The sequence below is a fragment of the Cydia pomonella genome, chromosome 8, assembly GCF_033807575.1.
Source record: "Cydia pomonella isolate Wapato2018A chromosome 8, ilCydPomo1, whole genome shotgun sequence".
NCBI lineage: Eukaryota > Metazoa > Arthropoda > Insecta > Lepidoptera > Tortricidae > Cydia > Cydia pomonella.
The window spans coordinates 13,825,598-13,842,710 of record NC_084710.1 but is presented as its reverse complement, the minus strand read 5'-3'; the positions used below and the strand labels follow the sequence as shown (position 1 = coordinate 13,842,710).

The 17,113-nt window shown below is 35.5% G+C and overlaps 1 protein-coding gene across 2 annotated transcripts in view; it reads right to left on the bottom strand.

The window, feature by feature from the left end:
* The window catches only part of LOC133520625 (protein amalgam-like), a 69,058-nt gene that overhangs the window by 28,804 nt on the left and 23,141 nt on the right, over positions 1–17,113 (bottom strand). For both annotated transcript variants that reach the window (XM_061855154.1, XM_061855153.1), the window contains exon 3: positions 941–1,148. In XM_061855154.1, the coding sequence (XP_061711138.1) occupies positions 941–1,148 (208 nt within the window). The remainder of the gene's footprint in view (positions 1–940; positions 1,149–17,113) is intronic.

The window sequence follows — 17,113 nt, the reverse complement described above, 5'->3', positions numbered from 1 at the left end:
GCTCTTTGACTTTTTGATACGACATGACATTTCTACGAATATATTTTTTTCCACGTATAAGTAATTCATATTGAAATTACAAATATGGAACACATATCTCTGAAACGAAACGACACAACTAAAATCGGAACAGGAATATCAGGCTGTTATCGTTCGTTAGTTACGAATAGGTACTTCGAAACAGACTAAACTTAGACTCTATTTCAATGTACACGAGGTTATATTCCACTTAAGGTGAGTTTGTTTTCACGTCTGACCTGGCATAATTGAGGGCAAATGTATCTCGCATTCTGACTAGTGGGTATAGGCAATTTCAATTAATTCAGTGGTTATTGGAAGCGGGGCATAACGGTATTCAATATCTGTGAATGAAAGGCGTTGAGCGTGAAGTAGGTATCTATTCAGTCAATTACAAGTGATTGAATAATTGTTTTTTTCGAGGAGAAAATATATCAGCCGGTATACTAGGTACTTCCTTGTTTCTGTTCGTTGTGTTAGAAAAAATAGGTGGTCTTGTGCGCACGATTAGATTAGTTTTGCCACTTGTCCCACGACAATAATATATGTTTAGAATATTGGCAAAATAAAAACGGCTTATTGAAAAATGCGCACCGTCAGAACTAATATTTTCAATAGAAAACTATTTACGAGTATACTAGTATCGATCAATTATTATTCAATTTGGTAAAATAATTTTAACGTTTGCTTTATTACTAAGTATTTACAGTAAATAAGTCACCCATAGGGCAAAATACTGACCTACATACTTATCACCCTACATTCCTTCAATGCTCCTGATTTTGATCTAAGTACTTACATCTTCCCTAAATTTCTGTCCCGATATCCAATCTGTGGATACTGTCATCACCATGTCAATTATGAATAGTTTTCGGGAGTTAGTTTAAATATTCTAGATGAATTAGCATCGTTTCGTGCTGACCGACAACCTGCAGCTGGTGCGTCTGCGTGATCATAGGCTCGGTGTTGACCTGGCACATGTACGCGCCGCCATCTGCTGGCCGCACGTCGCGCAGCGTCAGCGCCCAAGCCTGCGCCGAGCCGCGCGCGACGCCCACGCGGTGGTTCTTGGTTATGACATGTGGACCGATTGTGAGGATGGTCTGGGTGTCTACGCGCAGCCAGGCCACCTGGGGACAAATGATAAGCTAAGCAATATTCGTTAGTCTCATGGTGTACTACCTATCAATTTCCATGATGAATTACGTTACAGTCGTTGCCGTATTGCTGTCGAAGTTAGATAGTTTCATCTGTCACTCATTGTGTAGCAAGGCTACTACGATCGTAATCCGAATGTCACCTTTACAAGATATGCGCTCTTGAGAATATAGCGTAAGACTACAAAAAAAAATCTAAGACCCCCGCTTGCCGCGCACACCCCGCGGCCGTATGCCCGTGCGTAGTAAAAATCCTACCACTTCTTCTTACTTGCAGGCATCCAATACGTTGGTACCAAGCATATATACAATCATCTTATAGGTTAAAACATATTAAAGATAAACAAGAGAAAAGCAAAAACCAAAGCCTTTTTTTAATAATAATAATAAATTCAATATCTGAAATTTAATTTTAATGAAGTCAAGTTAATATTATTATTTATTCTGAAGTAAAATTATAGAAAAACTCACCATTCACATAATTTCATTGTGTTTGTAAGTATATATAAAGCTGAGGACTAAAATTAGAAATGATAAAGAGCGAATAACATGAACAAAATATATGTGACTCTTTTCGCAGTAATACATGGTAATACATTGCAGCTATACTTATTACAGGAATAGGATCAAATATAATTATAACTGATTATATTTCAGGTATATATATATACCTAAGTATGCAACTGGATGTAAATGAGTAGCATGTAGCTTTAAAACTGGAAAGGGAATCCTTTCATATCAAAACGTTGCGCGTAGCTAACTAAATCCAATAGGTAGGTAGCCATTGAGTTATGTTGGACCGGTGGGTGGAACAAATGCTTTCATTGTAAATCGCTCAACCGCCTGACTATTACCAATTCCCGTATCTATTATCTAAAAGCTAAACATCCTATTTTATGATTAAATACCTACAGACAGCACATACTTAACCTGTACCTATATAAATTACCCATGGTTTGTTTGAGGTATTAAGGTAAATTATCTGATCCAGTATAATTCTTGTAAAATTTTGGTGTAACTAAGATTTAGGTACATTAAAACTGTGTTTCTGTTCAATAAGGGGGTATAGCAAATGATTAATATCAAATGACTGGTAGCGTGCGAAGTGCATGGTGGGGGTAAGTAAAGCGATCCCAGCGCATAAAGTGATAAAAATTAGAACTAACTGCGGATAGCGTTTTTAACATAGTCTGGTTAAGCGGTGTTTTATGTGAGCTTTCTTTCTCTGTATTATTATACATATGTATACTGTTTTTTTTGTTTCTTTATTAAGTTTTCATTAGGCGATAAAATGCATTTTATTCATCAACTTAGTGCATTAGCGCCTTGATATGAACTTTAAAATATGCTTTATCAGCATTAACATCTGATATATTTTACTTGTTCTTTTTTCTTTCGAACTTCGAGACCTCAATTATTCTGGGCGCTAATGAACTAAGTGTTTCCGAACCTAGGGTCTATTTTAATGGCTTCTATGTATTTTCATTTTCAATTGTGTTTTTGTTTTTTTCTCACTTTGTACGCATGTGTGTGTGCGTCAGTGTTAGCATTTTTTTATATACTTTGTAATTACTTGTGAGTTCCTGTAATTGGCTCTCTGTATTAATCTTGTTGTCCTATTGCAAGTTTAAAGCTGTTGGTTCTCCTGAACATAAATAAATAAATAAATAATTAGTTATATGGCTTGAAATGAAACTTCAATTTACGATTACACCTGAAATATTCATTTATATTGTATGGTGTAAGGAATCATTGTAATATGTGTGAAATGCTTAATATAACTAACGTATTTAATTTGATAATTATTAATACTCTATCCGTGTAAATAGCTTTCGTGTGCGTGCGTGTTTTAGCTTTGTGCAAGGAAGATGATGATTGACAACCAAATGAGCTTGAACCTTAGATGGATCAACAATTGAAGTCAGTGACCGTACGAGCCAGCATTTATAGTATCCGATCCCAACACAGCCGTTTTGGAAACTACCCTGCTACGGTTTGGCTTTGTGAACTAACCTGCTACGGTTTGGCTTTGTGAACTACCCTGCCACGGTTTGGCTTTGTGAACTAACCTGCTACGGTATGGCTTTGTGAACTAACCTGCTACTATTTGGCTTTGTGAACTACCCTGCTACGGTTTGGTTTTGTGAACTACCCTGCTACGGTTTGGCTAGTGCATGCACATTGCACCTGTGCCTAATGCTGTCGGCGTCAAAGTTAACAGTTTTGCACTTAATTCCGTTGAAACATTGCGATAAATGCATTAATGTTTTTGGCAATTCTATACATAAACGAAGCATAAGGTTTCACAAAAGTGCCATGTAGAAAACGTTAAGATCAAAGGCGTTTCTAAAAGTCGCCATTAACCATTGTTATCAAAGCGTGTATAACATTTATTAATGAGCAGAATGTAGCCGTCGCCAACTTTTAGATGAGCCAAAGTTTCTTTAAGTCTTGGCTCGTTTCCATTATTGTTAAATACCTAACATACATTTGATCACTGGCATATATCCTAAATTGTCGAGCAATAATGGAACACTTAATAATTAAATAATTATATAATTGTATTTGTATTGTATTAGCAACATTACCCAGTTGGTTTTATTTTTTTATCATAGTTTTTAGGGTTCCGTAGCCAAATGGCAAAAAACGGAACCCTTATAGATTCGTCATGTCCATCTGTCTGTCCGATTATGTCACAGCCACTTTTTTCCGAAACTATAAGAGCTATACTGTTCAAACTTGGTAAGTAGATGTATTCTATGAACCGCATTAAGATTTTAACACAAAAATAGAAAAAAAAAAACAATACATTTTGGGGTTCCCCCATACTTAGAAGTGTTAGAACTGAAACTTAAAAAATCTTTTTTCATCAAACCCATACGTGTGGGGTATCTATGGATAGGTCTTTAAAAATGATATTGAGGTTTCTAATAGTTTGCGCGAGAGACACTTCCAAAGTGATAAAATGTGGGTGCCCCCCCCCCCCCCCCCGTAACTTCTAAAATAGAATGAAAAATCTAAAAAAATATATGATATACATACCATGCAAACTTCCACCGAAAATTGGTTTAAACGAGATCTAGTGAGTAGTTTTTTTTAATAAGTCATAAATGGTACGGAACCCTTCATGGGCAAGTCCGACTCGCACTTGGCCGCTTTTTTTTGTGTCATTTGACATTTAGAGACAGTATATATACATCTCTAATAAAGTATTTATTATATCATCGATTCCATATTTGTAATTGTTATTTGTAATTTTTATTGTTTGTAAAAATGGACATGTAAAAGTGCCCCTGTGGCCTATTTGCTGAATATTTTTTTTATTTTTGGTATTTGTTATTTTATTATTATTTGATGACCCTACTGCCCATAGGTAGTGCCTGCATATTTTTGGCACTTTGTACGTGTCAATATGAAATACCTTGATAGTACTATAATTACTTTACGGAATCCATGTTAATGTTTTCAGACTGAAATTATATGACTAAAAATAAGTAGGTACTTAACCTATTTTCAAGATGCTGGGCGTCCTAGACCCAGTATCAATACAATTCAATTCAATTCAATTATTTATTCATACGACATATGTCTCAACAGTATACATCCATGGGACACTCCCCATACAAAAGTGCCCATTGTCCTTTACATCTTATATAGGTAAAAAACTTAAGTAAGTCACCTGTTGTATGTAGTTGTGACGTGTTCGAATAGACATTTGTTTTGTTTGTGTGTGTCTTTTAAACATGTATTGTCTATTCGAACACGTCACAACTATATACAACAGGTGACTTACTTAAGTTTTTTACCTATACGTCACTATATATTTACGGATTATATGTATATAATAAATAGATTTTATAATTTTGCCGCAACTGGGGCGTTCCGGATCCGGCCCTGAGCATGAGCTTATTTACTTTTCCAGTTTATAATTTATGCTACATTTCCAATTACTATATATACATTTACAGTCAGTACATATTTATAATTTCTTTTATTTATGATGGAGTATAAAGCGTCTTTAACTAGCTTTCTTTTCATTTGTCGTACGTATGAAGCGTAGGTTACTGATACTGCTATCTGATTAGGGGTTACCCTAAAGGCTATTTAAGCTTCTAAAGCCCCCTGTCCTGCTGCACCCTGTAAGCCGATTATTCGCAGAGTAGCAGGAATATGCAGACAGCGTATGTTGCAAATTAACTACACGCCAGCGCCAATCATGCTCTGACTTGTCGCTGTTATTCAACCCGACACTCGTGTGCCCATCCTATTCTATGCGTCCCAGAACAGTATTCGGTTCTTAAAATCTGTTATGGTTTTGATATTGATATGATATGATATAGTAGGAGATACTATCTACCCTGATCAGTAGGGCTAAGATGGTCGGCTCTTTATCATTTGTCACCATGCCTGTCACGTTCTAACAAGTATGTAAGCGCGAAAGTGATGGGCATAGTGACAAGTGATAAAAATGGAACCATGCTGACACCGCAGTAGGGCTAAGATGGTCGGCTCTTTATCATTTGTCACCATGCCTGTCACGTTGTAACAAGTATGTAATTGTGAAAGTGACGGGCATCCATGCTGCCACTGCACACTGCTGTAATTTATTTGTGATAATAAATAAATGATAGAATAATATTGACTTAGATCAATAAGGTGGCGCTTATTGGGGCGCGCGAAATGCGAGTAATAATTAGGCATTTCACTCAAACATGTTGGTGCGCGCTAACAATATCAAAACTTTTACAAATTGTAACCCAGAATACAGCACACATGGATCCTATTGTCAATTGTAAAATAACGAATGTTTATCATAGAGCGCCTGGCACCCGCCGCTATCAAAAAACTCAAGAATCGTAATCGTTACTAACCCCGAGGTTACGGTAGCGTCGATTAAACTTATTCGCTCTATCACGGCCAATAAGAATTCATGGAGAGTTGACTACAAATTGAGGCAATGAAATCATCATCTTCTTTTCATCCTGTTACCCTCTTCTGGGGTGTAGGGCTCGAATCATATACTTCACTGACTCCGGTCTTGGGCAGCTTGGGTAACCCACCCCATCCCCAATACACCCAGCTCTTGCTCCACAGAACGGCGCCAAGTAAAGCTCTTGCTCCACAGAACGGCGCCAAGTTAGGGCGAACATGTTTCCGTTTGCCGGGCATCTTCCAAGTCAAGGTCACTTGGGTAGGTGGGTGTCAGGTTTTCTGAGGATATGCCAATGAAATCGTAGTGCACTAAATTGTATCTTGCTTTAAGTAAAAGTAGATACCTTCGAACGGAACTGTTGAAATCCTCGGAAAAGTGCATTACAAAAAAAACAGTAAATCATTCCTAATGGCGTGATATTAGGTCCGTACCCACGCAATTTCATTTCGCTCCGACTGACTAAACATTTTCATAATAAAAACGGAGTTAAAAATCGCAATTATGTTTGAATGGACATGAAATTGGGATATTTGGAGGATGAAAGAATTGAACCTTTTACTATTTGAGTGTGCCCATTCAAAAGTTTTAATTTGTGGTCTACTTCAATTACTGGCTTCTCTATAACTCTCTTTATGTAAGTTACGAGTATTTCAAGAGAGTTTCTAAGGTAAAAATGTATTGCACATAAAAAAGAAACTCGTGCAAATGGCGGACTTGATGCCTTAAGGCCCCATTCGAACTTTAAGGTACGTCAAAAGAAAGTAAAAAAAAAAGTTAAAGTTAGTGGTTTAAGGGTTTGCTAAAGATACGATATGGATTAGATATATCATTGCATCGTGTATCTTTTGGAAATTTTTGACGTATCTTAAAGTTCCAATCGGCCGTTTATCCATTTATCAGTCAACCATAAAGCAAGACAGAAAAATAACGGACGGGTAAAGTAGGCTTCGGTCTGATTTTTCAAACATCATATAAACTTATCTGTCAGATAAAGATAACACGCTCCATTTCTTTCACAAGCAAGAAGAAAAAGAGAGTGTTATCTTTATCTGATCTTTGAAAAATCAGATCTTAATATATTTTTTTATATCACGTCGGTGGCAAACAAGCACACGGCCCGCGCGTTGCCGACCCTTTAAAATAAGATAAATAATAATAAAATATTATATATTTTAAAGTAAGATAGATTATTAATACCATGGCATTTTCTAGGTACTTATTTACTAAAAATAAATATGTACATTTTTGGAATATTGATTATTCCATAGTTAAAAATCTATTATCCTGTATACTGTAACTCAGACTATTCGGATTTATTTTTTAGGCAAAATTTGGTTTGCATGTTCTTAAATACTTTAGTACCAATTTATATACCTATATTAATGAGGATCATATTAGCTTAGCCTTAAGTAAATTAAAAAAATATATAATAAATGTTATAACCACCGTGTGGCCTTTTTTTTACACAGTAGCAAATATGTAGACGGATCAAATATGTTTTCGAAAAAGGTCACTCCTTTGGACAATAGGTACAATAAAAGTTAACGACTCTGGTACATAGACATCCCGCTTTAGAGTACTGAAAAAAAGATCCCGCTTGTAAAAGTGCCGCGTAAGAATTAGTATTCCCTTAAATTTGCGATGTCTACAGGAAAGACGCGAGCTTGTTATAAAATGTGTATGACCCACACCCGCCGCGAGTGCTCATTGCATCATGCTGTCCCAGTACAATTGTCATCTTTAAAATCACGACATTAGCAATTAAGAGGTGACAACAGTGTCTCAAATATTGGGCGTTAGCATGTCAAGCACTGGGACGTGTATCTTAGTTTATTTCGACTGACAATTAATATCGGACATCACTTACTCGTACTAGAATATTAGACTGGAGATGCCATATCTGGCATTTGCTGTCTGCCGATTTTTGCGGGGGAGGGGGCAAGTCAAATGTATGGCTATTTGTACGTAACGTAAAAATAACGTAACGCAACAAGTTTTAGGTAAGCTCTTAAAGGCGAGTCCTGTCTAAATGCTCTAAGACTAGAATGCATAAATTTGACCCATCGGATACTGAGTACCTACCCACTATCTACCTCTTTGTAAAGCTTGATGGCTGTTCGTTAATGGGGTCGCCATTTTGGCTTCAAAGGCCTAATTACGGCCAATTTTGAGGGACATGACTCTCGATACGTGATATCAATGGCGTGAGCGATTAGCTTTGACCACAAACATATAACTGAATAGATCTCGCATAGGTTAAGCAAAATAATGTATGGTCCACTATGAACCTACGTTAAAGTAATTTTAAAATAAAACAAAACATGTGTAGATAAATAAATGACTTTGCTCCATTATAATTTTTGTAATTTTTTTTGTCATTTTAGCCGTGTTCAATTGGTTTGCAAATCGATATAAACTTGAACCAGGCCAGGAGAGCAAATTGGAAAATAAGTAACGCTTATATATTGAAAATTCGTTGAGTATAGTAACACCCCTATAATGGAACAGGCACCAGTAATGGAATGTTATAGACAAATGCTTTAAAACAAGTATTTACCATCAGTTTTCAATCGCTGGCCAGATTTTACCATAAATAAGAGCCAAAGAGCTTAAGTTTAATTTTTCATTGATATTTGTTATTTTATGTCTGAGGATTTGAAGTTTACGTATAGGTACGTATCACAATTAGGTCAGAACGGGGATTTGAATCAATTACTGACAAAGGGCGCCGACTTGTTCCATGCAAATTGCTTCCATCTGAATGCGCAGTTCCATAGGTACTTTACGGGGGCGATTCGTATTTGGTGGAACTCGGGCCTACTGCGAAAATCAAATAATCGAAATTTCTTCATCTGACTCTCTATCACTTTTGCATATGCGAGCAATAGAGAGGCAAATAGACAAACAAACGAAGTGGTTTGCGGTAGGCCCCCTGTGTAGGTTATGAAAACAAGCAATGTTATTCATTGCGTGCCAAATTGACTGGTGCTTTGAAAATTGCTTACAATTAATGAAATTGTGTAGAAAACTAATCGCGATCGCAGTTAGAACAAAAAAAACCGGTACCTACATATTTGAACAGTGATAGGGTGCTTTTACACAAAGGCTGCTTTATTTAGGTGTGGGCGACGTCGGGCACCGCCTACGGCCTCGTGGTTCGAGGGACCTCGCGTCACAAATAAGTATACGTCGGACCCAAGGTAAAAATGTTCGTTATTTCTTGCGCCACCAGAGGTCCTCGCTAAATGTACCTTGCACGCATAAAATTTTGGTCTTGCCCCGCCACTGCTTTTACAGATTACCTACATTTTATGCGATTTCGCTGTAAGATCAGGTATAATAACTCACGCACTTATTATTGTTATCATTTAACAATTTATTGCACAAGAGAAAGATGCAGTCGAGATATTTAGCTTCTTCCGTTTTCTTGAATTGTTTTATTTTATTTTATATATGATTAAAAAAACATTTACAGGGCGTTTTGGACGACCTAGACGCATTTGGAAGTGACTGAATAGTAAGTACAAAACCGTGACGAGTGGCGGAAGAAAGGGGAGGCCTTAATTTGCGCAGGAGTGGGACACAAAATAGGCTATTTAAAAAAAGTTATGTTCATATATTTCTTATCCCCTTATAAATATCGTTGAATTAGATCGGAAGCCATAAAACTTAAATTTATGGCCGAATGAACAATATAAAAGTAGTACAATTTTGACGTCTACCGCTCTCCAAGTCTTCCTCAATTGCTCAAAGGTTATCTGGAAGAGGTTAACTGAAAGGGATAAGTTCGCCTTTGTACAAATGATGTGTGTTCTTTCCTGTTTTATGTTTCTTTTTGTACAATAAGGTGTTTTACTACTACTACTACTACCACACATTGCCTTTGACATAAAAGTGATGAATTACCTACTCACGAATATCAAAGAATCAAAGAGTAATAAATCTTGAATTTGAATGAAATTGATTGAATTATTTTGTATGTGGTGCAATAAAGAATATTTACTTACTTACTTCCAACCCTGACGGTAAACTAGGCCTTACTGGGATTAAATTATTTGAGATTTATTGTTAAGACCACTGAAGCAAAAAATACGTCTCATGAACCCTAATTAAAGAACGTGACTTTATACGCTGTAAGTTAAACCACTATGCCGACTAAGAGGCTTTTTGAACGTGGCTAGACATAATTAATCTTGTTCTAGAATTACATTATGTATGATCTGCAATTTTTTACACGGTCTGGGGTTTTTGTAGAACAATACGAGTATAGTGCGTTAAGACTTGGTAACATCTTACATGTCTAGCTTAATCTGCTTCTTAGTACCTAATTATACTATAAGAATATACCTTATTTTTAAAAGCTATATGGTAAAATGTATATTCTAACAAGTACCTTTGCTTTGTTGAATCTTTTAAATAAGTAATATACTTCTTGCCTCATGATTTTTGAATAAATTTATAGAGTTTAGACTTATAAAAATAATAAAGTGTGTTGATACGACGATCTACTAGTACTACGTTGGTTTGGTCAATCTGCGACTATAAGTTGCGGCTGTGTCTAGGGCTTATTTAATTTGGGCTTTAATTAACTTAGGGTATAAATCTCTGGGAATTATTATTCAATAAATATTAAGAAAGCTAACACACCTACGCAGCAATAGGTATCTAGGAACTCTTAGCGTAGGCAGCACTTATTAATGTTGACTGTCTAAGGACAAGGCTTTGTCTCGCTATGGAAGATTGTTTGCGGTCTGTCAGAGCACATCAAAAAGGCCAAATTTAATTAAAAAATTATTTGCTCTATTTACTGACTCATAAACAAACTCTTGGTGCTCGAAGCTACGCTGGTCTAAATTAAAACCATCCAGCGAATTAAAACTCTGTTGCCGGGAACATTTGTACGATTCGTTTGGGTCTGGAGCCCTAAATGGGGCAACTTTGCCTTCATAATTGCTCTTCCGAAGGACAAATGTGGTGCCGACACTTTACCTTAATATTTACGAGTGTGAGCCCCTGTTCGAAGGGAAACCAGAGTGGAACATTGCACAGTAGGCTTTGTTATACTTATTATTGATGAAAAGCTTAAGAGGGAACTATACCACGTGATCGTACATACAATAATTTTGAAGAAAAAAAAAACCGACTTCAATGAGGGAGACCGGTGAAAGAACGATTATTGTTGATTTTGGATTTCATACAATGAAATTAAAAAGACAGCGTCCTACACCGAATTATTATTAACATATTTTGCCATATTTAATTTAAATAAAAACGTAAAGTTTTACATATTTTTTATAACAAGTAGTGCGCAGGCCGTATAACTAAGTACAGATTATCATCTCACCTAACCCAACCTAACCTATTCTTTCAAGGTTTTTGATTAGGCGGAGGCCGCAGTTCAAACCTAACCTAAACTACATTTTTGCGAGGTTTTTTAAGGTAGTTGGATCCAAAATCCAAATTCATTTCGTTCTCTTGTTTCTGAATCCTCTGTCACACTTGTATCTGTCTTCTATCAGATAAATAAAAAAAGTTGAGTCATTTTTGTATGTCTTTCTAGCTATAGATAATATTTTACATGAAAAATTATAAAGACTAAATTTCATCTCATACAAAAAGCTGCATTACGTCACCTTTTTTGGGGACAAAAATCAAGAGAACAAAAATAATTTTGACCCAGTTATTCGTTTGTGCGGAGTCGCAGTTCCAACCTAACCTACCCTTATGTATTGCACTCATTATGCGTCACAAATAATTATGTGATGTTACTTGTTAGAACAAATGATATGCTTTAGAGTATGTAATCATTATGGCAAAGTATACTCGTATAAGACGAAGTATAAATATCCCTTTTAACCATTATACCAATTAATATTGTGTTTGTCGTTAATTAGGTATTAGGGTAGTATGCCATTTATTACGTTATTCAAAATGACGATATATCAAACTATAATATATGAAAAGTAATTATAAACAATGTAGTGCACCCTTTTCCCTTTTTTTCTAAATTTCCAAAACGAAAAGAAAAATTGTTTTTCAAAATGCAAAACCTATAATATATTATGGTGAAGCGATCGGCATCAAAATCACAGTGATTTGTTACGATTTAGTTAGTGGAAACCGTTTTCTCCCAAAATGGAATTTCACAGAAAAATTACCGTTATTTCGTCAGATTCAAAAAGCTATTCTTCTCTCAAGCAATACACTACAGCAACGCTCATTGATCATTGTTGGGTTTAAGCTTTGCGAAGGTTTACGGATTGAAATAAAGTTTACAGTGTGGACGATACGACACCATTCTATTTCTGTTTAAAGATATGATTAGGTATATGTTAGTACAGGCAGCAATGTCAGCATCAATAGTAGCGCATGAAACACCGCATTAAAAGTATCTGCCACCCTGGAATACTTTTCCAAATATGTACAGGTCGCGATCTAAAGTATATTTTACAATATAAATATTCTACATGGAGAGACATGTATCTTTCTCAGTTTTGTATCTAGCAGAAACGTCTGTGAACGAGACTATTAATCTAAGTAATAAATTAAATATTTCTTATAAGTGGAAAGAAAGTAATAATTTTCCGCTTTTAAGTTTTTTTGTTGGGTGGGACTTGAACCCAAGTCTACTACTACTATTTAGATACTCATGTGTTATAGCTTTATAATCTTAATGCTTTATGTTGCTAATGTGTTCCAATTTGTGCCGCTTTGGCATTAGCTGTAAGGTGCAATTTGTTATTTGAAATAAATAAATAAAATAAAACAAAAAATAAATAAAGACAGTAAACTTTTAATTCATGTAGGTATCTTTTTCTTAAGCTATTAAGAGAACGGTAGATACTTTTGATGAGTAGTCTGATCCGCTACTTTTGACGCTGACTGTACTTAATAATATGTACAATTCGGGGCACAGCCCGAGACACTTCTGAAAAGGAAAACCGTCAAATGGTCCGTAATGAGACAGCCATTGTAATTGTGAAGTCTTCTAACGAGCGGACGCTTATAATTGCTAGGTACATGATTTTGAACTTGTATAGGTACTGAGATCACATAATAATACAGTACCAAATCGAATGTTTCAATAGAAGTGTACAACCATAAAAGAAAGGGTTAAGCGTATTTGGTTTATCTGAAATTAATAACTTTGTTGTTTATTGTTTTTATGTAGGTATAATGTTTTAAGCCAAATAAATCAATCACCACACTTTATAAAACAAAGTTTCTCGCCTCGTCTGTCTGTCTGTATATTCGCGACAAACTCAAAAGCAAACAAACTTAACGAATTTTCATGCGGTTTTCACCTACGATAGAGTTATTCTTTAGGGAGGTTTAGGTGTATAATTTGTTAATATTAGCCGTGCGATGCCGGGGCGGGTTGCTAGTATTTTGTGTTTATATTATCTAAGTATTATTACTATTTTAATAATTTTCTTTTTTTCCTAATTTAATGATCATAATGCGACAACAAGGCATATTTAGCAAATACAAGTTAATGATAAAATATTGATAGAAGAAACTTCTTGTTATCAAGTTAATGATAAAATATTGATAGAAAAAATACCAAATACCACCATAAACTAATGTCAGAATATGCCACTAGTCAACTTCAGTTCTTCGTCTTCGACCTACTATTACGTTTTCTCAACTACAAACAGTGAACGCACGCATTAGAGCCCGTGAATGGAAACACATTATGTAGGAAATGAGTTATGGCAACTATAAGTCTCACTAATGGGCATGAAACGTAAGCCACTGTCTCTAGGCAGGTGAAATTCGTAATGACTAAATGACTAGCGAAAGTGATGCCGATGCCTGTTTACGTCATTAATTAAAGTATTACATTAATTAAGTATTATAGCTCTTTTACTTAACTGAAATAGATTATGAGTATTTTTGCGTTGGATCCCGATACATACCTCGTTTTTTAGGGTTCCGTAGCCAAATGGCATAAAACGGAACCCTTATAGTTTCGCCATGTCCGTCTGTCTGTCTGTCTGTCTGTCTGTCTGTCTGTCTGTCCGAGGCTTTGCTCCGTGGTCGTTAGTGCTAGAAAGCTGAAATTTGGCATGGATATATAAATCAATAAAGCCGACAAAGTCGTACAATAAAATCTAAAAATTTAATTTTTTAGGGTACCTCCCCTACACGTAAAGTGGGGGTGAATTATTTTTTTCGCTTCAACCCTAGAGTGTGGGTATCGTTGGAAAGGTCTTTCAAAACTAATAGGGGTTTTCAAGAAACATTTTTTGATAAAGTGAATATATTCGGAGATAATCGCTCCGAAAGAATAAAAAAATGTGTCCCCCCCCTCTAACTTTTGAACCATAGGTCCAAAAAATATGAAAAAAATCGTGGAAGTAGAGCTTAAGAAAGACATTAAATGAAAACTATAGCGGACATGATCAGTTTAACTGTTTTTGAGTTATCGCAAAAAGTTTTCCCTTCATAGTAAAAAGACTTTAATTAGGTACTGATTATGCAAATTTGCCTATTTGTTTAACTCGGGTGAAAGGTACCGTTTCATCCCTTGGTTAACAATTTACTATACTTTAAGCTCCAGTTTAGCTTAATGTGACGGAAGAGTAACTACGGAACCCTACACTGAGCGTGGCCCGACATGCTCTTGGCCGGTTATTTTAGTATTAATATAGTGTAAACAATCTTGACGAGTCTTTTTATCGAAAAACCCTTTAAAATTTGTTTTTAACTATTACGTATGAAGCCAAAAGAATGTAAATAAATGTCCTTGCTATATAATTCCTACATATTTGCATTGACTTGTTCTTCCAAAGTACTTATAGTTTTCACTGAATGTCTTTATTAGTCTCTATTTTCATGATTTTTTTATAGATTTATTTCTAATGGTTCAAGAATTAGAGGGAGTGACACATTTTGTTTTATTTTGGAGCAATTATTTTCAAAAATATTCACTTAATCCATACCATTTTTTAAAGGCCTGTCCAACAACACCCAACACTATAGGGTTGAAGCGAAAAATAAAACACTTTTATTGTTGAGGAGGTACATACAGGTCATTTTTAAAAATTGATTTTATTTTACCACTTTCTCGGGTTCCTTGATTGCTTTCTAGTACTTACGATCACGGAGCAAAACCTCAGACGGATAGACAGAGAGACGGACATGACATGAAGAAACTATAAGGGTTCCTAAGTTGACTACGAAACCCGAAGCGACGCTAGACGTGACGAGCTAAAAGCCAGACTACCTGATACTTTACAATTATATCGGAGGGGTGCTGACCTGCGTGCCTGCCAGTGTGGTAGCACATCGCCGCAAATATTGGCTATATCAGTCACCTGACAGCGCACCATCAGGGACGCTCTCAGCGGTAGAACGCAGACGCTGTGGCCGAACATGGCTAGGAGATGATGATCATGACGGAACCGTAAAAATCGAGGTATAGTAAACGGTGTAAATTAAAAGCGTAAGGATTTTTTTTCATGAAATGTAAAATTAGTATAGCTGCACAAGAATAAGTGTCAATGGTTTAAGTGTTATTTTCTTATATATTGGGCATAAAATACAAACTATGGCAGGCCCAAGTACCTAATGTTATTGAGTAGGTATACACACTACACACAACCCGTCTAGACGATAACTATATGAAGGTTATTTGGATTTGATTATATATTTAAACACTGTACGAACTTACAGTCATGCGCGTCTGAAAATATTGCCCATATATTAAGATGGTGTATACATATCTTTGGCACTTTGTCCGTATCGATATTTTTAGATATGACTTTACCTATCTATATTTAAAACTGCCGGGAAATATAAGGTACTTATATTTACAATTGTACATAGATGCTAATGATGCATTTAGTTTAAGCTACCTCTGGCTATTTTTTGTTTTCAATTTTTGAATGTATTTGTTCATAAAAAGTTAATGTTATGGGAAAACTGGCACTGAAAAAGTGTTTTTTTTTGTATAACCTAGTTTTTAAAAAGGTTCTTGTAAATTTTTGCCATCTATCAATAAGGATATTTAGACTACGCCCTACAATGGCATCATAGCCATCAAAAAGGCGTTTTGCACTAAGTTACAATGAGAAGATCTTTTTTTTTAATTCGTGTTAACTCTGAAAGTAGGCGGAATTCAGAAAAGTTTATAAGACTTTTTAGCCTCTAAATGTAATCAGGAAAATACTGTTAAATCTTTCGGTTTCCTCATGTTACACCGTGTATAATCTTATAGGCGAAGTGGAGGTGAAAGTGTCAGTAAGAGGGAACTTAACTCCGAAACAGCAGCTGATGATGAAACCATGATAAACGTTAAGATGGAAAAGAGAGAGCAAGCGTGATAAATGATCGCCATAATATATCACTTATTATCATTAGTAGTCAAATTGACCTTCCAAATGTCACAGACATTATTGTTGCCTCTTCGTAGTAGAGTATAATTTATACACCTTTGTTAGATGAATAAACTTATTAACTAACCAAAGCTACAGTTACCCAAACTTTTGTAATTTTATTATCACTGGATGGCGGAGTTGAAAACACAGCTTTGTTCTATGCAACTAAAGTTTATGTAAAAAATAAAAGGACGAAAGAAGATAAAACTTCAAGAACTCATGAAAGTTTCAGTTGTACAAAATCTAGAAGAAGCTTTTTAAGATACTGTGGGATTGTAAGAAACATAGTTGATAACTTTAAAACAGTAAAAAATCTTGTCAATCAGTAAATACTATGTAAATATAGGTCGAATTCTCGTAATCTGATCACAACGCTTTCTTTTGGTTTTACCCTAGTAGGATGAAAAGGGTAGATCGCACGGCTAACCTATTGAATATTACAAAGTTTAATACGACTCGAATGCGCAACGTCACGGTTCCTCATGTGACCATAATAGTAGGATTAAAAAATCTTTAGTTGCGATAAGGCCACTCTTTAAATTTATTTTGAATTGAGATAAGCTTACAATGTATGTCTTACATACATACATATATACCTATTATTATCTAAAGCGAGCTATGTA